We start from the raw sequence: 25,088 nt of genomic DNA, 5'->3' as shown, positions 1-25,088 counted from the left end.
AATAAGAAACTTCAAGACACATTCACATTGCTTTGAAACAGTGTCCAAGGAAAGCTTTTTGGCATGTGAGTGCATTGATGAGAGAAATGGTGTGTTTGCAGTCAAAAATACATTTTCTGGTCCAGCAACACCCATACATGTTGTGAAAAATACTTGGGCTAGTTCAGTTCCAAATGTGTTAAACTATTATGCATGCTGGAGTATTAAAAGCTGTTGAATTGTATTTTTCCTTTCCTTTCACATACACTGTGTTCACAGAAACAGTGCTCGGATCTTGTCCCCTGGACCTTGGACTTTTGGTGTGGATGATCAGGTTAGATATTCCTTTAAATTATTCCACTGAACTGTACCATTTGATTGTCATTCCTTTATTGAAAATTGTACCTTGTTCACACCACAGGGCCTACCAATGTAATGAACACAAGGGGAGACAGCGAGCTGGTTTCAAGCACAGGGCGCAGCAGGTGTTTTTTTGCAAAGGACCACAGGAGGCAGGTAGCTGGGTCCAGGGGCAGGCAGAAGGTCATACACAGGGGGTCCAAAAGGCCAACAGTACAGGCAGTGAAAAGGCTAGTAATGTAGTCCGGGAGATCAGGCAATAGGTAGATAGCCTATTGGATTTCCTGTTATCATACACACAACCAGCTCTCTGAAAGACATGTGTCACAAAACAAACAACACCTCACAGTGATGGGGTGAAAAGAACTGAACTAAATAGTGTGTGATAATGACATACAGGTGTGTGAACAGGTGATTAGAATTTAGGTGATTGGGATCTGAAGAATGAGCTGTGTTCAGGGGATCAAGGTGTTTGAGAGTGTGAGCTGGAAAGTGAGCTGCGTGCAGGGGCTCTATGTGTTTGAGGGTGTGAGTTGGAAGCAGACGTTACAACCATAGCAAGGTTTCTCAAACAACTGTGTGTTTGTTGTGATGGTAAGATGCTGGCTATTCAGTATATTATATTAGTCCTATATTCTGTTATAACATTAGAAAAGTTATTATTTATGTGCTTGCAGCATACAAAGCACACTACTGCTATTGCTCAAATGCTTTCTTGTTTATTATTCTTGACACCTTTTGGGACATATTTGCTACAGTTTCTAGACTAAATACACAATTCATACATCAAACCCCTGCAGAGCTGGATACTGATGTGACATGCTGTGACTTCTTGGAGAGGGGGGGGGGGTGTATTTATTATTTACTATGATCATTATTGTTGTTATCATAACTATCAAACTTAACAACCTACTATTTCTTAACTTACAGTATGCTCTGTACATTGCAATGGAGCACAGTGCGATTTCACTGAGGTATGTAAACATTATGAAATTCTCATTACTTAGTGGATATGTTTTTTTGGGATCCCTATCCGATTATGTGATTTTCTTGGTGGTGGTGATGGTGGTGCCTAGTTCTCCTGCAGAACTTTCCCATGCCGTAAGTCTTGAACATTATAAAAACCTTTCATTTGCATTCTTAAAATCACTTGTTTCACTGTAGCCAGATTCACATGAATATATTTTCATATTGAATGTACTGTATGTCATTTACTCACGAAGGTCTGTAGAGAGGTTGACAGAACGAAAACAAAACACTACAGATAGGAGGTGTCATATGATGAGTGGTATAGTCTTAAACCAATGTTTAAAGACTTAACCCCCCCCCCATATGGGTGGTATAGTCTTAAACGGATGTTTAAAGACTTCAACACCCCTCTCCAATATATTTCAGGATGATGTAGAAGATGTCCCCCGTCCGCCCCCCAAGAAGTCACAGCATGTCACATTAGCATCCAGCTCTGCAGGATCAGGTACTGTATAGGCAATTAGCTAAAGTAAGGTGCATTCTTGTACACGCATAGAGGTTCACTTACATTGTACACCTAGAGGTTCACTTACATTGTACACCTAGAGGTTCACTTACATTGTACACCTAGAGGTTCACTTACATTGTACACCTAGAGGTTCACTTACATTGTACACCTAGAGGTTCACTTACATTGTACACCTAGAGGTTCACTTACATTGTACACCTAGAGGTTCACTTACATTGTACACCTAGAGGTTCACTTACATTGTACACCTAGAGGTTCACTTACATTGTACACCTAGAGGTTCACTTACATACCTTGAAGAGCACAATATGTTTTCTTTCTTGATGATATTGAAAGCAAAATGCACGGAGAACTGGGAGCTGTGAATGTATGTATGTAGTCTACTGTATGTAATGCTGAAGGCATGATGCATGGCAAGATATAATAGTTGTGATGATTTGAGTGGTTCTAGATATCACTGAAAACCCCTTTGGTAATAGTGGCTTTTGTTTGCAAGGTGGTATTGTGAAAGTGGGGTGTGATTTGACTTGATCACCCAATGAGATACTACTCTTAATATTTATTCTTCCTTTTTCTTCAAGGAAGCAGATGTTCTTCTAAGGGACACCCGAGAGGCAGCAAGGTGATGTGATCTCCAAACACTTAAAGGGACTGTTTCCCTCCTTAGTGTGTTGGGATGGACGGGGAAGACCTCATTACAACCCTTAAAGAAATATGGTTGTATGATGGCCTGGACGAAGAAGAAAATATTATCCCCAAGGAACCCTTCATGTTACAGAGAGATGATGAGATGTTCTATGTGGAGGCAGATGACAACAAGAAAGTGACTGTCTTTGCCTCTTGAGGAACAGGGTTGAAGCCATTTTTGAGGAGTGGTCAAACCCTGTTTTTGTCTGCTGGGTTAATCGTTTCAATTGTTAATTGTGTTATGTTGTTTAGTAAAGATGATGTAGCGTCTCTGATCTCTTTACTGGAGGTGGTCTAACTTAATGTACCAAGCACATTCAGCTTGTCAGTATGTCTATATGGTAGTCTGTCTCCATTCTCATGAGGAAAGTAAATAGCATTAGAAATCAGGATAGGTAGCAAGTGTGTGTGTGTGTGTGTGTGTATATATATATATATATAATCACAAAGTTATAACATTTACCAACACAATTTTAACAGTACATGACATACATAACAAGTCTGTTGTTCACTGCAACAATATCAGTAGCTTGTCTCAAATATAGCATGGAGCAAAAAGTGTGACAACACATCTGCTGGTACCACTCTATATAATATTTCTTACAATCTTCAAAAATGAAATGCATTTGTAATTCAACGTGTGCCTTGCGCAAACGTCTGTGCTTTGTATTCAGTGTCTGACTGTCAAACCTCCAGATTTTGGTTGGCCTCGAATTGCACACTGCAGTCAGGGGCTCTTGACAGGCTTGACAGGCTCTGAGATTAAATATGGACAATGACGTCGCGCTCCTATTGCACAGCACTAGCCTACTGTAGCCTACCCTGAGGTGCCGTTTGGGGGGAGAAATTAGGCCGATTCTAAGGGCCTGTGACTGACAGGGGCCCTAAAAATTATTAGAACACTAGGTGCATTTTTTTTACAATATTCCATTATTAACCTATCATCATTAGTATAATATTTCATTTACAGTGTACTAATAAAACTAACGGTTTCTTCCCCCACCGCTATTTACATGAAATGGTCTGGTCCTGTCCCCAAACCAGGCGCGAACAGTGCTTGCTAGCAGTGAATTGTGAGTGAGGAGTGCCTTGGAGCAGCATGTCTCAGTTAGGAAATAGAAAAACATGGCTTCCAGAAACTAAAGGAGAGAGAAAAGAAAGGGCGACAGTATTTCACCCAATTTTTCACAAAGGAAGGTGGGTGTAGTCCGTGAGTGGTGGAAATTAACCTGTTCGCTTAGTCCATAGTGAAATAGGCTACTTTTGCTCCCCTAACATTAGTTACTTAATATCTTCACAGGAAATTCTGAGTGTTTACATTTCGCTCCTCATTGAGCCGACATTTAATGAATGAAGGCAAACATTTAACAAGTTATTCATATTAAATCAGTTGTCCCTGCCTGGTGCCAGGCCCAACAGATGCAGCTGCAGGCTCAGCAGCCCTGTCTCCCCATCCCCGTACCCCTGAACAAGCCCTACTCCCAACTGAAGAAGGAGGTGAGCAGCATTGTGTTAAATGACTTGTCAGTTGACATAATTGCAGGTACTGCAATGCATTGGGGACAGGAATGCGATTCCCCAGTCAGGAAAAATCTCACTTGACACAGAGTTAGCCAATATCAGAGCCTTAAAGGAAGAGATGCAGGCTTTTAGAGATGAATGGGAGTCTCTCCAGTCTGAGGCAACACTGATTATTGCGCAAATGGATGTTGCACCTCAATTTAGCAAGGAACCCAGACGCCAGGACAGTGCAGCAATGGTGTTTCCGGAACACAATGTTTTTTTTAAAGCTATGAACAACATAAGTGACTTGGACACTAGATTCCACACCACTGCAAAAATGGTAGAATAATTTTCTGCTGTTCTGAAAGTTGGTCAGATTTGTGAGGATAAAGTCCCTTCTGTGTGCCAACCACTGATCATGACGTATTCTAGAGATCTTACACCTGAGTTTCATAATGAAGTAAGACACCTGAACACTGTATATGCTGTCACTTTCCCCCCGAACTTGTCCCCTCTTGGTCTCCTGAATGCACTTTATAAGATGCAGCTGCAAAGCATTTTTGGAGAAGTGTGCATTGCTTTACGTATATTTTCCACACTGTCTGTGACTGTTGCTGGTGGCGAGAGAGCTTTCAGCAAATTAGGCGATGGTGGTTAGCGATAAGCTAAAACTGATCAACTATTTGTGGTCCACTATGTCCCAGAACAGGCTTTGCAGTCTTGCCACGCTGTCCATTGAAAGTCAGTTAGCTAGAAAGCTAGACTTCAAGGACTTGATCAGTGACTTTGCTAGCAAGAAGGCTCGGCGCTGGGCTCTTGGTGAGTAAAGGCTGAGCAAGGGCCAGTGATAACTGTTAAATAGCATGGCTATGGATATTGGATCACTACACACATGATGCCCACAGGCTGAGAACAAGATATGTCTCAAAGTAATGGCTGGATTTCCATACAATTTGTTGTGCACAATCAAGACCCCAAGTGGAAGAAACCTATTGATTTGGTGACCTCTTGACCTTTCCTCTAGCGCCACCATCAGGCATTTTCATTTCCACTTTGTTTTCCATTTCCACTTTCACAGCTGCTTATTTTCCAGTTGGTATGTATACTTAGTTCAGAAATCTGCTGCTGATTTCATTATTTTGTTTGTTACATAATTCTATAGATGATTATGTTATTTTATTTTCATTTATTTTCATTGAGGTTAATGTATATTTAAGTTATATTTATTTTAAGTTGTTCATTAATGTTAAAATAATTTTCCATTCAAGAATTTGACCATTAAAATTACATTTAGACTGTAAAAGATGGCCTTTAGCACATTTCTTATAGACGGTATCAGTCTTGCATCAAATAGTGAATTCCACTGTATGCAGAAAGTTGCATGCATGTCTGCACAGTGTTATATTTTCACAGCTCACTGACAGTAAATATTGGACTACAAGAGAGTTGCAAGCCTGCACAGGTAGAGTTATTTAAAGCTTTGAATGAGTTGATGGGGTCTGGAGGTGTGTGGTTACAGCATTTGCGCAGGGTTGTGGTGGCCTGTGGTTGTAGGGCCCAATGTGATATCTGGTAGGGCCCAAAATCCCTGGCAGCGCCCCTGAGCCTACCCACTGTCAAATATTTTACATACTACAAATACCTAGGTGTCTGTCTAGACTGTAAAGACTCCTTCCAGACTCATATTAAACATCTCCAATCCAAAATTAAATCTAGAATCGGCTTCCTATTTCTCAACAAAGCCTCCTTCACTCATGCTGCCAAACTTACCCTCATAAAACTGACTATCCTACCGATCCTCGACTTCGGTGATGTCATTTACAAAATAACTTCCAATACTCTACTCAGCAAATTGGATGCAGTCTATCACAGTGCCATCCGTTTTGTTACCAAAGCCCCTTATAACACCCACCACTGTGACCTATATGCTCTAGTCGGCTGGCCCTCGCTACATATTCGTCACCAGACCCACTGGCTCCAGGTCATCTATAAGTTGATGCTAGGTAAAGCTCCGCCGTATCTCAGCTCACTGGTCATGATAACACCCACCCGTAGCACTCGCTCTAGCAGGTATATTTCACTGGCCATCCCCAAAGCCAACCCGTCCTTTGGCCGCCTTTCCTTCCAGTTATCTGCTGCCAATGACTGGAACGAATTGCAAAAATCGCTGAAGCTGGAGACTTATACTTCCCTCACTAACTTTAAACATCAGCTATCTGAGCAGCTAACCGATCGCTGCAGCTGTACATAGACCATCTGTAAATAGCCCACACAATCTACCTACCTCATCCCCATATTGTTTTTATTTACTTTTCTGCTCTTTTGCACACCAGTATTTCTACTTGCACATCATCATCTGCTCATCCATCACTCCAGTGATAATTTGCTAAACTGTAACTACTTCGCTGCTATGGCCTATTTATTGCCTTACCTCCTCATGCCATTTGCACACACTGTATATAGACTTTCTTTTTTTTCTATTGTGTTATTGACTGTACGCTTGTTTATTCCATGTGTAACTCTGTGTTGTTGTTTGTGTCGCACTGCTTTGCTTTATCTTGGCCAGGTTGCAGTTGTAAATGAGAAGTTGTTCTCAACCTGCTTACCTGGTTAAATAAAGGTGAAATAAATAAATAAAATAAAAATAAGGTACCACAGTGTTGGCAGAATGTTTTCATTTTTTTTCAGTAATTTCTGCTGCATATCTGGCAAAGGACTGTGTCCATTTCTGGCAAATGGTTGTGGACCTGTCAGCAGAATTTTTGAATTGAACAATGTTTTGCACTGACTTTTCCCCCAGCCTAAATATGATGGACTGCCTGAGAATTCTGAAACATTGTCTAGGGCAGGCTACAAAAAAATGCAATTAGCCTACAGTACTTACAGTAGCTTACTTCAACGTAAAAGATCACCTGTCGGTTCACCAGTTAAATTAGACTGCTGTATATTAAACCGCGCTGCCTATGAGATTGCAAAACTTGAAATGCAGGCATTTGCTGAATTATTTGGAGATGTTGCAACTGGGCCATGACAGTTTCTAAACGAAAGTGTGGGCAGAATGTTTTCATCTTTTGTAATGACTTTATTCTTTTTTTTACAAAAAATGCTTGCTGCCTATAGTGAAGTGCCAAACACTGGCCACATGTTCTGTAAGATTGATTTTCTATTGAACAATTTAAAAGTAAATGATGCCTAAAGCCCACACTACTATGCAAAAGACACATTGTTATTCAATATTTTGTTTATCAATACATGCCGAAATTGTTGCAACACCTATTACTAGCCTGTTCAACCTCTCTTTCGTATCGTCTGAGATTCCCAAAGGTTGGAAAGCTGCTGCGGTCATCCCCCTCTTCAAAGGGGGTGACACTCTAGACCCAAACTGCTACAGACCTATATCTATCCTACCCTGTCTTTCTAAGGTCTTCAAAAGCCAAGTTAACAAACAGATTACTGACCATATCGAATCCCACCATACCTTCTCCGCTATGCAATCTGGTTTCAGAGCTGGTCATGGGTGCACCTCAGCCACGCTCAAGGTTCTAAACGACATCATAACCGCCATCGATAAGAGACATTACTGTGCAGCCGTATTCATCGACCTGGCCAAGGCTTTCGACTCTGTCAGTCACAACATTCTTATTGGCAGACTCGACAGCCTTGGTTTCTCAAATGATTGCCTCGCCTGGTTTACCAACTACTTCTCTGATAGAGTTCAGTGTGTCAAATCGGAGGGCCTGTTGTCTGGACCTCTGACAGTCTCTATGGGTGTGCCACAGGGTTCAATTCTCGGGCCGACTCTCTTTTCTGTATACATCAATGATGTTGCTCTTGCTGCTGGTGATTCTCTGATCCACCTCTACGCAGATGACACCATTCTGTATACTTCGGGCCCCTCCTTGGACACTGTGTTAACTAACCTCCAGACGAGCTTCAATGCCATACAACTCCTTCCGTGGCCTCCAACTGCTCTTAAACGCAAGTAAAACTAAATGCATGCTTTTCAATCGATCGCTGCCTGCACCTGCTCGCCCGTCCAGCATCACTACTCTGGACGGCTCTGACTTAGAATACGTAGACAACTACAAATACCTGGGTGTCTGGTTAGACTGAACTCTCCTTCCAGACTCACATTAAGCATCTCCAATCCAAAATTAAATCTAGAATCAGCTTCCTATATCGCAACAAAGCATCCTTCACTCATGCTGCCAAACATACCCTCGTAAAACTGACCATCCTACCGATCCTCGACTTCAGTGATGTCATCTATAAAATAGCCTCCAACACTCTACTCAACAAACTGGATGCAGTCTATCACAGTGCCATCCGTTTTGTCACCAAAGCCCCATACATTACCGACCGTTGCGACCTGTACGCTCTCGCTGGTTGGCCATCGCTTCATACTCGTCGCCAAACCCACTGGCTACAGGTTATCTACAAGTCTCTGCTAGGTAAAGCCCTGCCTCATCTCAGCTCACTGGTCACCATAGCAGCACCCACTCGTAGCACGCGCTCCAGCAGGTATATCTCACTGGCCACCCCCAAAGCCAATTCCTCCTTTGGTCGTCTTTCCTTCCAGTTCTCTGCTGCCCATGACTGGAACGAATTGCAAAAATCTCTGAAGCTGGAGACTCACATCTCCCTCACTAGCTTTAAGCACCAGCTGTCATAGCAGTTTACAGATCACTGCACCTGTACTTAGCCTATCTGTAAACAGCCGATCTACCTACCTCATCCCCATACTGGTATTTATTTATTTTGCTCCTTTGCACCCCAGTATCTCTACATGCACATTCATCTTCTGCTGATCTACCATTCCAGTGTTTAATTGCTATATTGTAATTACTTCGCCACCATGGCCTATTTATTTCCTTAACTTAACTTACCTCATTTGCACTCACTGTATATAGACTTTTTGTTTTCTTTTGTTCTACTGTATTATTGACTGTATGTTTTGTTTATTCCATGTGTAACTGTGTTGTATGAGTCGAATTGCTATGTTTTATCTTGGCCAGGTCGCAGTTGCAAATTAAAACTTGTTCTCAACTAGCCTACCTGGTTAAATAAAGGTGAAATAAAAAAATTAAAATAAAACATGACTGTGTTTCTATATCCTGCCTTTGTATAGGCTCTTGAGATTAAATAGGCTATTATGTCATGCTCCTGTCACACAGCTATACTGTACAAACTCTTTAAAAAACAAAAATTGTTCCAAAAGGGTTCTTTGGCTGTCCCCATAGGAAAACCCTTTTTGGTTTCAGATAGAACCCTTTTGGGTTCTATGCAATGACGTACATAAATCCTGGATTGCTGATGCTTCTGTATGTATTGGCTTTGAAGGCACCAGTCGGCCATATTGGCACTCCCTGGTAGCAGCAGTCATCCAATTACATGTTTAAAGTATACAATTACATTTATTTAAGTATTTTGTGTTGTAGTGGGGACAGCACCATTAGTACTCTCTAAAAAAAAGGAAAATGTTTTCATATTTTTTTTCCATTTTTATCTTTATCTCACATAATTTAAAAGTATGAATTAAGGTGTCTGTCATATAACCAACGTGTCAAAAATGAATGTAGACATTAATACATTCATTTCTATATCATCCAATTATTTATTTATTTTATAATTGAGGAGTATTATGAAGGCTGCGCGGTGGCTTCAATTACAGCGCCCCCTGTCAGTCATCTAGGGTTTATACACATCATTGGTTCCATGCAGAACCCTGTGTTGAAAGTGTTCTACCTGGAACCCAAAAGCGTTCTACATGGAACCAAAAAGTGTTATTTAAATGGTTCTCCTATGGGGACAGCCGAAAGCACCTTCTTTAAAAAAAAAGGTGGGAAAAAATGTACCCATCTGTCATAGGCGACCGGTCTATTTACATTCGAGCATGGTTGGCTATGGCTTTTGAATGGGCGATGGATAAACGGTAGTCTAATATTCGTCGTGTAGCGGGAATAAACCATTCATATCAGAAAAGGAGAGACATGCCCTGAAATATGATTATGATTTAGGCCTAAATAATAAAAGTAAAATAAATATGTTAGGCGACATTCTGCTATGCGATCTTCTTGGCAACGGTAAATGCATCAGTTTTATCATTAGACCTACGTTTTTATCAGCCTACCATTATTATAATTCCCGTTCACCAATCTTTGCTTGCAATACAATTGATCAACCACTAAAAGCTGTGCATACGCATGGTCTGAGATTTGCGTGGAAATATCCATACTTTCCAGTCAGTTCAGCGGTGATAAGTGGGGAAAGTCAAAGTTGCTGGTCCATTATGATATTCTGAGATAGCAATTTTGCATATATAACAAGGCAGTTAGACATTGTAATTGGATCACCCCAGTTTCTAATTTGATCACGATAAATCAGAATAATTCGAGTGTTCTTCTCGACCATTGAGGCCTGATAAATCCTACCCCCGCAAACCAATGTGAACTTCACGCCACATATAAATGTGATGAGTTTGCGGAAGATTTCAGAGATAAGAAATCAAACATTATGCTGGGTATCAGTCAACCAAGACCTGATGAGAAAGTTGATGGTATGTGCCGTAGTCTTCCATGCAAAGGCACTATGGATTTATTTTCCCTGGTTGACACAGACATGCTCAGGAAAGGGGCGGCAGGGTACCCTAGTGGTTAGAGTGTTGGACTTGTAACCGAAAGGTTGCAAGTTCAAATCCCCGAGCTGACAAGGTACAAATCTGTCGTTCTGCCCCTGAACAGGCAGTTAAACCCACTGTTCCTAGGCCTTCATTGAAAATAAGAATTTGTTCTTAACTGACTTGCCTAGTTAAATAAAGATAAAATATCACAATTGAAGCCTTCTGCGTGCCTTCTCGATACTTTCCTCACTACAAAACCATTTTTAATTCCATATCTGAAGAAGTGCAAGCTATTGTTAATCACTCCACAGGCATTTTCCCACTGTACTAAAACTGCTATGGTGAAAATCTTTCTGATGAAAAGTAATCTAGATTATTCCGTTTTTTTAGCAATTTTCGGCCAATCTCCAACCTTGCATTCTTCAGCAAAATTCTGGAGAATTTGGTGTTCAAACAGCTAAATGATAACTTTATTTCTGAAAAACTCCAATCTGGTTTTCATGCACACCACAGCACAGAGCCTTAGTTAAAGTGCTAACGTATTTTAGAGCCAACACAGATGCCAACATGCTCTCTGTCCTTGTAATCTTAGATTTAAATGCTGCATTCGACACTGTTGACCATGATGTCCTTCGGGACAGACTGGAGAGGTGGGTTGGTCTCTCCTGTTCGGTTCTAAATTGGTTTAGGACCTATTTAACCAGTTGAGAGTTTTTTGTCACCCTTGGTGAACAACTCAGAGAAAATACATATCATATGTGGAGTTCCACAAGGTTCGATTTTGGGTCTGGTACTGTTCGGTTTATATATGTTACCCCTTGACAGCGTTATCAGAAAACACACCATTGATTTTCACTGCTACGCAGGCGATACACAACTGTACATTTCTGTTTCACGAGAGGATTTTAGCTCCACAAATAAATTAGACTGTATTCTTGATTTAAATACCTGGATGGCTCCCAACTTCCTCCAGCTAAATCAAGACGAGAACAAGGTACTTATTGTTGGAGCCAAAGCAACAGAGAGGATCTGGCCGCACATTTTAATCACGGGCAATAAAGATAAAACACCAGGTTAAACCCTAGGTGTTATTTTGGATTATGAACAAAATTTAAAATCACACATTAGGAATGTCATCAAAATAGTTTACCACCTGAGGAACATTTCCAAGGTACAGCCTTTTCTCTGATACAGAGAGACTCATCCATTAGAAGCAGGCTCGACTACTGTAATGCTCTCCTGTCTGGTCTTCCCAAGAAAGCCATTGGTCAACTGCTAAACATACAGAATGCTGCAGCAAGGGTACTGACCAAGACCAGACGGAGAGCACACATTACACCAGGTCTCTGCACTGGCTGCATGTGAGTTTTATAATTCATTTTAAGATGATTCTATTGGTTTCATCATCCACACATGTCAGACATGCTTTTAAGTTATGTACCCAGTAGGGTAGGTCCCTCAGGTCCCCTGGTACTGGCCTTTTAACTATCCAAAAGCCTAGGACCAAGAGGCATGGAGAGGCAGCCTTTAGTTAGTATTCCCCCAGCCTCTGGAATAGCCTGCCAGAGAACCTGAGTGTGGTTGAAACTGTGGACATATTTAAGAGATCTCAAAACACATATTTTTTTGCTTTTCCTTAGATAGTTTTTTAGTTGTTCAGTTCTTTTTAATCTTATGTTTGCTTGTGTAGTAAATATTTAATCTTTTATTTTCATAGTTTTTTTTCCCTGTAAAGCACATTGCGTTCCATTCCATGTCTGAAATGTGCTGTATAAATAAAGCTTTGGTTTGATTTGATAAATACCAAGCTTTGCAGGAAAACTGGCGCACGCAAAGTCTGTATTTTTTTGTGCACACACACTTTTGTTAAATGAGGCTCCAGGGTGCATATGTCAACCGCTATGAACTGATGAAGCTTGACTGACCCCACTGAACCTTCTAAATTATTGGTAAATTTTGCTATCAGCCTCACGTGAATTGCACATGGAAAAACTGACATGCTTTTCCTCTGTTGATTTAAAAAAACAAACTCAGAAACCAATTTTAACAGAATAGGTGAGAAGTGTAGTGAGCATTATCTACCATATTACTCTCCAGTCAAGGGGAGGCAGGTAGCCGAGTGGTTAGAGCGTTGGGCCAGTAACCGGAAGATTGCTGGTTCGAATCCCCGAGCTGATAAGGTAGCAATCTGTCGTTCTGAACAACTCGATTAACATCGGCTTTATAAGGCCCCATGCAAATAAAAGTAATATCTACGTTATGAAACCCAAATAAAATAACAAATATTTTTAACCCAAATAAAATGTGACACGCGACTACGTCAGGGTGCACCGCACTGAGGAGGTTGCGAAGAAACAACGTTCGGGGAATATTTTGATAGCATAGCCTCTCGACTCTAGTGTAACCGAACCGCTAGCTACTTAACTTTGGAGACCGTTTAGTTGACTGAGATAGCAAAATCGCTACAATTATGAAGCTACTTTGTCATTAGCTAGTTTAAGTTTGTTTGAGAAATATTCAAGTTCATTTACATGAATCGTTAGCTAACCCACTAACGTGGGCTAGCTACATAGCAAGCTTTATCTTGCCGAATCGCTCTTATCTTTCTTACTAAGCTTGTTTCGTTGGCTCATCATAGCAAGGATTCATTGCTGTGTTGCCTAACTTTCCTGTAAATCACAGTATTTTCCCTACTAACGCTGCTGCGGACAGTACAGACGCAGGCCTTTGATTGGAAACAATGAGCTCGGATAGAGGAGACAGCCAACGACGGCTAGCTAACCATTTGGCTACTGCTGTAGTAGCTTGTATTGGAGGCGAACTGAAGTCGCAGATTGTTGGGGTAGCTACTGTAATGGCCTTGTAAGTTAAGATATATTTCTCCATTCTGTAGACCATCGGTCCCATCATAACGTACCAAACTAAGAAAAGGAAGACCAATAGCTAGCTAACGTTAGCAAATGTTGAAATACACTTCACTTTGTTTAGCTATTATGTTAACTACTTGCTTGCTGTCAGCCTTACCGGTTAGCCAGTGAACTTGGCTACTGTTAATCGTTTGCGGTGGATCGGTTAATTAAATAAACCCCACATAACTAACATTATTCGTTCATTTAGTTATCAAATTAACGCTAACAGAACATTTCTCAGAATGTCCCGTTAACCAACTAGTAGCTAGCTAGCACTAGCCAAGGCATGTTGGCTAGCTACAGTATCCAACTGGTCGCTAGCTGTCTTGAAGTTAGTTACCACTGATACTGTATTGTCAACTCTATTGCACTTGCCGGTGAATGTTTTTAAGAGTCAAACAAGGAACGACTAGCTCGCCAAGTTATGTATGTGACCCGAATGTAATTGTCAGGAGATAATATCCACTACCAATTGTGCGAGCTGCTTTTCAAAGATGGCAACAAAGCGTACTAATGTTATGCTACTGCTGCGGTCAGCTAGCTAGCAAGGTTACCCAATAAAAGTGGGACAGTTTTAGTCAGTTGGTTAGCTAGCTACGCCCTATTGAAATACAGGGCTGCCAGCAACATGAAAGTGCAAACTGAAATCTGCAACCCATCCAAGGTCCCACAAAACGACATGTCAGACAAAAGGGACAGCCACCACAGTCATTTTTTTTCTCTCAACCAAGACTGTCGGAGTGAACTGTGTTCAGGATCTCAGCAGCAGAAAGTTCACCTTGTATCATCATCAGACTCAAAGTGGCACAGCACTCAATGCAGCAGGCTAGTCACTGAAGGACTCAGCAACGGAACCTCCCTGGAGAATGTAAATGTTCTTTCCCACGATAGTTCTACCAATAATTTTGCACTAAGACATGGGGTGCCTGAAATCTCAAACGACCTGTCATTACCTGAGGTCTACATACCTACCACAGTTGGAGTTGAAGGAGACCTTAGCTATGAGTTACAGCAGGCCTATAGGATATTTCACGGGTTTCTCCTGGAAAAGCACAAAGGCATTACGACTCCATTCTTGCACCCCATCGGCTTCAAGGACCACACTGACGGGGCCGAGGGTCAACTTAAGCAGTCCATGTGTTTCAGAAGGATGGAGGAGAAGTTTGTTAGCCGGGAGTATGAAACCATCACAGAGTTTGTGGCAGACTTCAGGCTGATGTTAGAGAACTGCTACAGGCACCATGGGGTCGACCACTGGATTTCTAAACAGGCACAGAAATTGGAAATTATGCTTGAGCAGAAGTTGACACTGCTGTCAAGGTAAGAAAGTGCAAGCCTTGCATACATACACTACTGTTCAAAAGTTTGGGGTCACTTAGAAATGCCCTTGTTTTTGTTTAAGAAACACTTTTTTTGTCCATTAAAATAACATCAAATTGATCAGAAATACAGTGTAGACATTGTTAATTTTTATTCTACCTTTATTTAACTAGGCAAGTCAGTTAAGAACAAATTCTTATTTTCAATGGCCTGGGAACAGTGGGTTAACTGCCCTGTTCAGGGGCAGAACGACAGATTTGTACCTTGTCAGCTCGGGGGTTTGAACTTGCAACATTTCGGTTACTAGTCCAACACTCTAACCACTAGGCTATGCTATTGTAGCTGGAAACTGTAGATTTCTTATGGAAAATCTACATAAGCGTACAGAGGCCCATTATCAGCAACCACTCCTGTGTTCCAATGGCACGTTGTGTTAGCTAATCAAAGTTTATCGTTTTAAAAGGCTAATTGATCATTAGAAAACTCTTTATCAATTATGTTAGCACAGCTGAAAACTTTTGTTCTGATTAAATAATCAATAAAACTGGCCTTCTTTAGACTAGTTGAGTATCTGGAGCATCAGCATTTGTGCGTTTGATTACAGGCTCATTCCCACTGGGAATGTGATGAAATAAGTCAAAGCTGAAGTAAATCATTCCCTCTACTATTATTCTTGACATTTCACATTCTTAAAATAAAGTGGTGATCCTAACTGACCTAAATCAGGGAATCTTTTCTAGGATTAAACGTCAGGAATTGTGAATAATTGAGTTTAAATGTATTTGGTTAAGGTATATGTAAACTTCTGACTTCAACTGTAGATATTCCATAAAAAGTTTCCAGCTAGAATAGTCATTGACAACATTAACAATGTCTACACTGCATTTCTGATCAATTTGATGTTATTTTAATGGACAAAAAATGTGCTTTTCTTTAAAAAATAAGGACATTTGAAAGTGACCCCAAACTTTTGGAAAATGGTGTACATTCATTACAAAGCCTACATATTGTATATAGGCTACATTCATTCACACTTAACACACATTCAATGATATTGATTTGCTGCTATAGTAGTAACAAAAAAACAACACTTATTTTATTACATAATTTAACCTTTGACATCAGTAGTGTTTGTTTGATCCATGACCCATGAAACTACTGAGACCCTAATCCTATGATGCTCTGTTTGTATCAACCTGCCCAACCAGGACGCTGCGAGAGAAGACCACTCTGGCAGTGACCTCCAAGGGTCGTTTCGGGACAGAGGATGAGAGGGGGCCTGTGGGCACCTCAACCAGACGGAGGTCCGTGCCTCGCAGCCTGGCAACTATAACAGTGGGGGGAAATGAGTCCATCATGATCCAGGCACTCAGGCTGGAGGAGCAGCAGAAAGCCAAGGAAGAGAAGAGGTTAGATATGGATGAAATGTAATGCTCCAGTGCCCGAGGCTAAGGCCTGGCCAGGCAGATGTTGGGTTTTCTATGTCCCGATTCCCTCCACAGTCAAAATAAAAACAAACAAATTCCATAGACTACTTAATCCAATGACACTATACATACAGGATTACAAAAACAAGTTTTATAATATTTCATTCTAATTCCGTGTATGACTATATCAAAGATGTGGCTGTGATTGTTAGACTCAGTTTTTAGTAGTTCCATTTGATTTCAAAAACTTTGACCACACTCCTTCCATACATATTAGCCCATGGTAGAAGTGTTCGGAAAGTACATTTTTGGACCTGAATGCCAAAACATTTAGGAGATTGAGGTGCTCAAAGTGGATCCATTTGGCATATCCTACCATTGAGACATCCATGTCTTCATCACTGGGAAATATAAACGGTTGAGTTCGGTGTCATTTAAAAGCTTACAAACACGGATGCCAGATTATTTGATCATTTCTTGAAAAGTGAACTTTAATTTTCACATGTTGTAATTTAGACCCTATTTTGAGACTGCATACTGGTGAATGCAGGGTGGGTGTCATTTCAACCATAGAAATATAATGGGCATATCCCTTCAGACCACTGCAATTTAGCTGGTACATAATTGACATTTTAATTGAATTAACATTTTAAAGTCCAATTACTACCACAAAGATGGCTGTCGGTCCACCCACTATCAAATGTCAACTTAAATGGTAGAAGTGGTCAGAAAGTAGCTTTTTATCGCGCCCAGGCTCTGTCGTAACCGGCCGCGACCGGGAGGTCCGTGGGGCAACGCACAATTGGCCTAGCGTTGTCTGGGTTAGGGAGGGTTTGGCTGGTAGGGATATCCTTGTCTCATCGCGCACCAGCGACTCCTGTGGCGGGCCGGGCGCAGTGCGCGCTAGCCAAGGTTGCCAGGTGCACAGTGTTTCCTCCGACACATTGGTGTGGCTGGCTTCCGGGTTGGATGCGTGCTGTGTTAAGAAGCAATGCGGCTTGGTTGGGTTGTGTATCGGAGGACGCATGACTTTCAACCTTCGTCTCTCCCGAGCCCGTACGGGAGTTGTAGCGAAGAGACAAGATAGTAGCTACTAAACAATTGGATACCACGAAATTGGGGAGAAAAAGGGGGTAAAATTAAAAATAAATAAAAAGTAGCTTTTTGGACCTGAATGCCAAAACATTTAGGAGATACAGGTGCTCAAAGTTGGCCCATTTTGCATATCCTACTATGAAACATCTGTCTTCACTGGAAAAAATACAAGGTTGAGTTTGATATCATTTAAAAGATTACGAACAGGGTTGTCAAACTATTGTATAGAATGTTTTGTTCAAATCAAAAGTGGTGCAGTCAGAAAGTGATTGAAATCAAATGGAATGACCCATATCTGCTTCATCAACTCATCCTTCATTTCTGATTTTAGGCAGCGGGAGCTGGAGAAGAAGGAGTCAGAGGAAAACTCAGCCAAGGAAGTAGAGGAGTGGGAGCGCAGTCTTCTCTCCCAGGTGGCCCAGAATCCCGTGAAAACCTTGTGGGAACTCCCTGCCATCGGCCACTTCCTCTGCCTGGCCCAGGCAGCTCTCAACCTCCCAGAGATAGTGTTCTTTGAGCTGGAGCGGTGTCTTCTCATGCCTCGCTGCAGCGTCTTCCTCTCCAAGATCATGAGTTCACTTCTCTGCCAGCCCCAGAGGAGAGGGATGCTCCACCGCCGCCCAGCCCTCACATACCGCCGCTGGGAGTCCGAGCTGCGTCAGAGGGTGCAGGGCTGGTACTATGCTATGGGTACAGCGGAGGATCAGGGCTGGATGGCTGAGCAGCTCGGCCTCTCCCATCAGTTCTTCAGGACGACCGGGGAGGTTAGTCCCCTGGAGGAGAACCCCTTCCATCTCCTACCCTTCATTCAGCGTGTGTGGCTGCTCAAAGGCCTGTGTGACAATGTGTATGAGACCCAGAAGGATGTGCAGGACGCTGTGCTGGGCCAGCCCATCCACGAGTGCCGCGAGTCCATCCTGGGCTATGACGGGAATGAGAACGCCTATATCCACTTCCCACATTTCTGCGGGGCGGACCTGCGTATCTACTGCCAGAGTGCCAGCATGCCCCCGGACTTCCCCTTTCCAGCTGTCTGGGTCAGGCGGGTGGAGCCTGATGAGGGAATATCAGAGGACTCGGACGAGCAGAAGGACTCTGAGCATCTGGTTTCCATGGAGACGGAGGACTATGAGGAGAAACCTGGTTCTGACAGAATGAGTGGTGGTAGGATTAAAGGGGAGAATGGGGGCACAAGCAGGGGTGGGCAGTTTCACACGTGGGGAATGGAGGAGGATGAGGACTCTTCTGTTTCTGTAGAGGATGGTGATAAGGAGGACTATAAGCCTAAACAGAACAGACACACTGGCTCTTCTACTCCCTCCTCACATATCAAGGACTTTGTGGGCAGAGGGTGTGTGAAGAAAAAGCCACAGGAAGTGGAATATAGGCCTGATAGACTCCAGGTGAAACAGGAAGAGGGGTCGGACTCATCCTCTGGGTCATCCTCAGAGTCATGTGAGACGCGTCTCAGTGTGGGGGAACACAGCTATACGGGCAAGTTCCCTGCTCTCCCTGGTGAGATAGCAGGTAGGCCTAGTGTGGCTGTACCAATGAGACAGACTGATGTAAAAGTCGACGGGGACAAACTCACTGAGGGGCTGAGGCCATGTCCAAGATGTGTCTCCAGAATGGGGGCAAAGTCAGAGGACAATCATCGCTGCCGTTGTGCCAAGAACAAGGCATCAACAACCTCAGCTTCTGGGGCTGGCCACACCCGCAAGATGAACTTGACAGAGGATAACATGGACAGGATTCGGGCCAAGAAAAAGAAAAGGGAAAAAAAGAGGGAGGTACGTGCAGCAGGTGGACAGCGCAGACCAGACAGGACCCGACTCTGCAAGGCCAAGGCAGCTAAATCCACCCTCCAGAGAGCTGCTACCAACATCAAGAAAAAGGACAAGAGAAAAAAACGCAAAATGGGTGGGTAAAAGAACTTTCTGCTTTGCACATTACTCCTGTCTTCCTACATCAAGCTTTTGCAGTTGTTTGGCCAAATGATGTAAAACACGTCAAGAGACTGTTTGTTTAAAATGAATTCAAATGCTTTGGCTGATTGATGTCTTAATTACTCAGTAAAATAATATTCTTTCTCAGCAGGAAAAAAGCTGTCTTCAAAGAAGAAACCTCAACTCCCAGTTGAACACGGATTTAGGGTAAGCCCCACAGTTTTTCACAAGTTTTTGTTGTTGTATTGTTTTAATGCAAAATACGGAATAGGAATGAATATGCTATTTGAATCCATGCATGCTGATTTGTCTTTCTCCTTCTCTTCCCCATCTGCCTCTCTACGCTCTTAATCCAGTTGGTGTGCACCAGTCTAGAGGAGCTGAGGGAACTCATCAGCAGGACAGAGGATGAGCTGGATGAGCTGGAGAGCACCAAAAAGAGATCTGTTAGTGAAGTAATAAATCTTTTTTTTAAATTGTATTTTGGTTTGACTATACCGTGACAAAAAAGCATTATATACGGAAACAACTTTTACACACGGTATGGGTGGATTACATCGATACAATGTCAACAAAAAAAAGAATGATGGAGGGAACACATTTCTATAGCTTGTCTACTATGGGAGTATACGGCATCGAGAATAAGAGGGGGAATACGAACTACAGTGGTTAATGCTTTCAAGCATTGGGTTTGTTTAGTCTTGACGTCATGTGTTTTAATGGTTTTACAGGAAAGGTGGTATTTCAGGAGAGAAGCCGTGAAAGACCTGCACATCACTCTCATAAGGCTGCTCAACGAGCTCTCCCCATGGGAACCCAAACTGGTCAAGGCTTTCCATAGGAACAGGTAAGGCACTTGCCTGAAGGCAGTTATATTAACCTAAAAGCTGTGTCCGGCAAAAACACATAACTGTCTCCCCGATGCCTGTTATGTCATCTGTCCCCACAGGCTACGTTTAAAAAAGGATTATGATGACTTCAAAAAGCACCCCGACTGTGACAACTTTGTCAGAGAGGAGTGGGTGGCAGAGGATGTGGACAGAAGCACAGGTGACGACACTAGACTGACTGAAGAGGAGGAACTGCAACAGCAGGACCAGACAGTTCAGAGAATTCTGTGGACAGGAGGTAAATTGTGCTTTATTTGTTGCTACAACTGAATAATAAATCACAGGAGCAGCATATACTAAGGAGGTAGTGTGTTTAACCTGCACCCTCTTGGTTAGGTCGTTATTGTAATAGAGAATGTGTTCTTAATCATTTATCTAGTTAAATGTTAAATATGCATTGAAACCACATAATAAAAATTGTCAGGGCATTTTAGAATTAATACGTTGTACTTTTTTGTTGTTGTTGTTTTTTGCAGAGGACTCGGTGCAGCTTAGAGCAGAGGCATTGAGAGGCAGCTTCACCGTGGTAACCAGACAAGAGATGTTGACCTTGAATGAGCATAGACCTTCCACTCGGGGCTTGAAGCGCCTGCACAGCGGTATAGACGAGGACCCAAGTCCCATTAAGAGAGGCAGGATTGGCAGTAACGAGTTGACAACTTCTCCTGAAGGATCAGAAATGGAAAACCGACCCAGGGAAACAAATCCAGTAGCACAGCGGGCTGGAGAGACAAGCCAAGTTGTTGTAACACCTATGGCTGGTTTCCAAAGGGCCTACAAGCCTGTTCAACTACATACCCTGCTGGCTAAGAGTGTAGGGAATAAAGTGACCTTAATTCATCATCAGCCTGGTACAGGTGTTATCCGCCATGTTGGTCAGGCACAAAGCAAGGACTGTGCTTCTTCCATGCAAGCTACCAAACTTCAACCTTCTTTACCACAAAGCTCTCGATACCTACCACGACCAACAACACCAACATCTAAACACTCACAGACGGTCCATACCACGCCCATACCAAAGAGCCCCATACAGGTTGTATACAAGATGCCTGAGGGCATGGGTCTGGTCAGGAAAGATGGGAGCCCTGTGAAAATCGAAGTACAGCCAATCCTGGACCAGAAAACAGGGAATAAGATAATGCAACGAGTGGTCATCCTGCCATCGAACATGCTCATTCAAAAGTCAGAGGATAAAAGTCTGCCCCAGCAACTAAGGACTCTCCAGGTCCCAGCCTTCAAAGATTCCACTCCACTGTCACAAAGCTCTGGGTTCACCATGCCTCAACGTCATGACAACCGGATCCTAACACCCTCAACTACCATCTCTCCTAGGTTGCAGACATCTCTAACTCCAGGTTACAAGGTTGTCCAACTCCCTGGTTGCAAAGCAAGTAGCACTACCCAAAATGTTATACCAAATAGATTCAACCCCATCAGTGCGGCATCTACTGATCCAAGCAAACCTCCGGACCGTAAACAAGAGCTGAAGACTGTGTGCATCAGGGACTCGCAGTCCATTCTAGTCACCACTAGGGGGGGCAACACTGGCGTTGTCAAGGTGCAGTCATCTGACCAGAGTAGACCTGGTTCGATACCTGCCAGCCCTGTCATCACCATCTCTCCACAGTTCAAAGCCTTCCTCGTGTCCAAGACGTTTCCACCTGCTGCCACTACAGTCCCTGTGGTCACCAGCACACCTGTAGCCCAGTCGCGATCAGGACCTTCACTGTTACGGTCTTCAACTGTCACAAGTTCAACAACTACACGCCAGTCTCCGATCACTGCTGTCATTCCAATGGCCACAAGTCAGACCGCGAGTTCTGATGTTAACGTTGCTGTAAACCAGGGCTGCACTGTTTCATCTACACTTGCTGTTAACGCACAGCTACTTAAAAGCATTGTCACTGTACCTGGTAAACCAGCAGGTGCCACTCAGACGTCTCTGGTCCAGTGTGTCAACAAACCTGTTCTGAAAAGGGTAGGTCCAGATGAAAAGGGTAGGTCCCCCCCATTCACAAAGTTCATCCTGGTCTCTCCCTCCTCAAACATCACGTCTGCGCCTGCAACCAAAGTCACTTCCACCACGGCTCCCTCTGCTCTTCCAGGTCAAAGTTTCATGTTTATCAGCCAATCACCATCTACAGGTAATCCAAAACCGGCATCATCAGTGTCTGGACCCACCACACAATCCCCGACCATGTCGATACCCACTGAAGCAATGAAGATCGGACTCAACCTCGGTCAAGCTATTGGCAGTGCTAACTTCAGAGCTTTGAATAAGGTCCAGAGCATCAATCTGCTTCCAGGTTGTCAGATAAGGCTACCACAGCAGGCAAACCTTTGCAGGCCAGTTAGTGCACTCGCACAATCTACTTTAAAAAAAACATTTGTATCCGCCTCAAAGTCGGGCCTTCTTGCACCCCCATCGTCTCATATTGTCACTAGCACTGCACAAATGCCGTCCTCCACACTGCTGACTGGATCTCAACTACACGGCATCCCTTCATCCTCTGTGATCCCCAATCGAATCAAGGTAGCTGGGCAGCCAGGGTCTTCTATAATCAGAGGTTTGATCTCCAGCAACACACCAGTGTCAGTCACTACACCGCTAAGCCCTGTCAAAACATCCCTCCTCACATCACCGGCGCAGGTTTCTCAGTCTCAGAACTCTGTCGGTGTCGCCACACCTGCTCAGATGCTAAGCACTCCACAGTCTCCACCTGCCCCTATATCCACTCAGCAGTCCTCTCCAGTACAGCCAGCTGGTAATACCAATCCTGTCTCCAGCACCATTACCACTTTGCAACAAAAGATTGTCATCAACACCACTGCTACTCTTGCAGGCGGCACGCAGATTCTCCTCAACAACACCCGTTTTGTTGTTCCTCCTCAAGGCCTTGGGCCTGGCCAGCATGTCCTCATAATCTCCAGCCCTGCCGTGCCTGTGGCAGCTCCTAGTCCCAGGGGAGCGATCCCAGCCACCGGTGTACCACAAGGACCAATGTTACCTGGGCTAGCCCTACCTGCACAAAGCCCCAGAATGGCCAGGTCACCCGGGACACACCAGCCTCAACAAGCAGCACTTAGATCCCCAACCCTGGCAGCACCATCCACTGTGAAAGTTGGACCCTCTATCCCTGTCTCTTTCACTGTCCCTCGCCAGATGGTGGCTGTTCAAGCCTCACTATCGCCCACCAGCACCACCACCAACAGTTCTCCACAAGTTTCACACTGGCTCCATGCTCCGGCCACCATACACACTCATGTGGTTGCAGCTCCACATTTAACTCAACCTGAAGGGATGGGCGGCTTCTCACTCTCTTCCCTGCCAGGCAGTCCCAGCGCAGCTCAAATGGCAGGAGTTGCACAGAGCCCATCAAAACAGCTCCCTTTGCACACAGCACTTGGTGTCAACACACCACTCAAAGCACAGCAGCTAATGTCATTCATGCAACCTATGGGAGTGGTCTCCAGGTCCAGGACACAGGTGCTGCCGGCGGTAGTTGTTCCCCCAATAGGGAGCACTGTCTCCAGGATGCAGACTCTACCTGTGGCAACCATACCATCCATCGGGAGTGCTTTCAGTAGCAAACAGGCGTCTCCTGTGGCAACTGTCTCTCCATCCAACTGCACTATAATCATGACACCAGCACAACCTATCAGGACGGTAATGTCGGCAGAGACTATCCGCATGCCCACTGTTTTATCCAATCCTCAGCAGCAGCAAATACTGGGCCTGGGCAAGCCCCCTTTGCAGTCTTTACAGGCGCCTGCATCAGCAGTGCAAACAACCAGCCCCACCACCAAGCAACTAGTGAGTCCTGATGGTGCTGTTTTAAATTTGGCTAGAGGCCCTACCACCATCACAGGCCTGCCAGAGATGGCTAACAAGTCTTTGGCTGCGTTGGTTGTTACTCCTAACTCCACTGGGAGAGTGCCGTTGCCTAGCGCAAATACTGCCAACCTCTTAATGCCTACACAGGCTGAGTGAAGTGGACCTATCAAATGAAAGACAGAGATTGAAAGCCAGTACCAGTGTCATGTGATGAAGCAGACACATATTCCAGATAACTTTGTGTTCTGGACTGCTTTAGAACATTCTAGAATGTTTTTGGTAGAAGGTGGGGGGGGGGGGTTTGGTTGAGAAACTGCCTGGTTGAGCTGCATTTTTACTTTGCATATCTGAGTGTGTTTTAAGCAATGCTAGATAAACTTTATAGTTGCCTCAGTTTGCTCAAGAAATATAGGTGGAAATGTATTTGTGATGGTTTTCTATTTCTTTAAGCTAACAGCATTTTGGGGTTGCCTTCTCACAAAGTTTAAATGTGAATTTGGACATTTTTAGTTTTTTAAAAACCTTTTCAAGGCCAGTAATACATATGTTGTAAATTGCTAGGATTGCAGGGTAGAGCAAATGGATTTGAATGTGATGGTAATACTTTTCATTGACATTGAATATAATTCTGAAATGATATCCATTTGAATTCCTTAGATTGGAACAGCACTTGTTTTATTCTGTCTACCAGACTCTTAGGACTTTCCCTCAGACCTATTGTAGTATGTTCTTCAGATGTGTGTTGCCTACTCAAAGAGGCAGGTCAGTGTCCAAATGTAATTACATTGGTTCTCTTCCATTTCCAGCAACTATTTGGGACAAAATAGCATTTAACATGATTGAAGTGCAACTTCTAAATGATTTGTCGAAGCCCATATAAAACATTTTGGAAGTTATATTTATTTATTTTTCCTATCATAGATTTCTCAAAATATTTAGCGGTTACATTGTCATTGGATAACTGTGGACATTTCTGCATGGAAATAAATGGTGCGACTGTCCTCCATAAGAGTTTTGTGG

At 43.3% G+C, this 25,088-nt stretch overlaps 1 protein-coding gene and 1 long non-coding RNA gene across 4 annotated transcripts; both read left to right on the top strand.

Moving 5' to 3' along the window:
- Positions 1–819: 819 nt before the first annotated feature.
- Positions 820–2,794, top strand: LOC121840152. The gene is made up of 4 exons (XR_006079426.1): positions 820–933; positions 1,270–1,313; positions 1,735–1,813; positions 2,419–2,794. It is a non-coding gene; the product is annotated as an uncharacterized LOC121840152 (long non-coding RNA).
- Positions 2,795–12,961: 10,167 nt separating this feature from the next.
- On the top strand, positions 12,962–25,072 carry LOC112219600 (uncharacterized protein KIAA2026). Of its 3 annotated transcripts, none has more exons than XM_024380968.2 (8): positions 12,962–14,875; positions 16,084–16,284; positions 17,729–19,317; positions 19,495–19,550; positions 19,700–19,798; positions 20,075–20,190; positions 20,293–20,471; positions 20,710–25,072. In XM_024380968.2, exons 1-8 carry the CDS (start codon positions 14,184–14,186, stop codon positions 24,222–24,224), a joined length of 6,447 nt encoding a protein of 2,148 aa, XP_024236736.1. In that variant the 5' UTR covers positions 12,962–14,183; the 3' UTR covers positions 24,225–25,072. The 3 variants fall into 3 exon arrangements, with proteins under 3 accessions (XP_024236736.1, XP_024236737.1, XP_024236735.1); XM_024380969.2 differs by having other exon boundaries at positions 12,963–14,875; positions 19,492–19,550; positions 19,700–19,789; XM_024380967.2 differs by having other exon boundaries at positions 12,963–14,875; positions 19,492–19,550.
- The last annotated feature ends 16 nt before the right edge of the window (positions 25,073–25,088 follow it).

This window comes from Oncorhynchus tshawytscha, linkage group LG20 (assembly GCF_018296145.1).
Source record: "Oncorhynchus tshawytscha isolate Ot180627B linkage group LG20, Otsh_v2.0, whole genome shotgun sequence".
Classification (NCBI taxonomy): Eukaryota; Metazoa; Chordata; class Actinopteri; order Salmoniformes; family Salmonidae; genus Oncorhynchus; species Oncorhynchus tshawytscha.
This window is presented reverse-complemented; position numbering and strand designations above follow the sequence as displayed.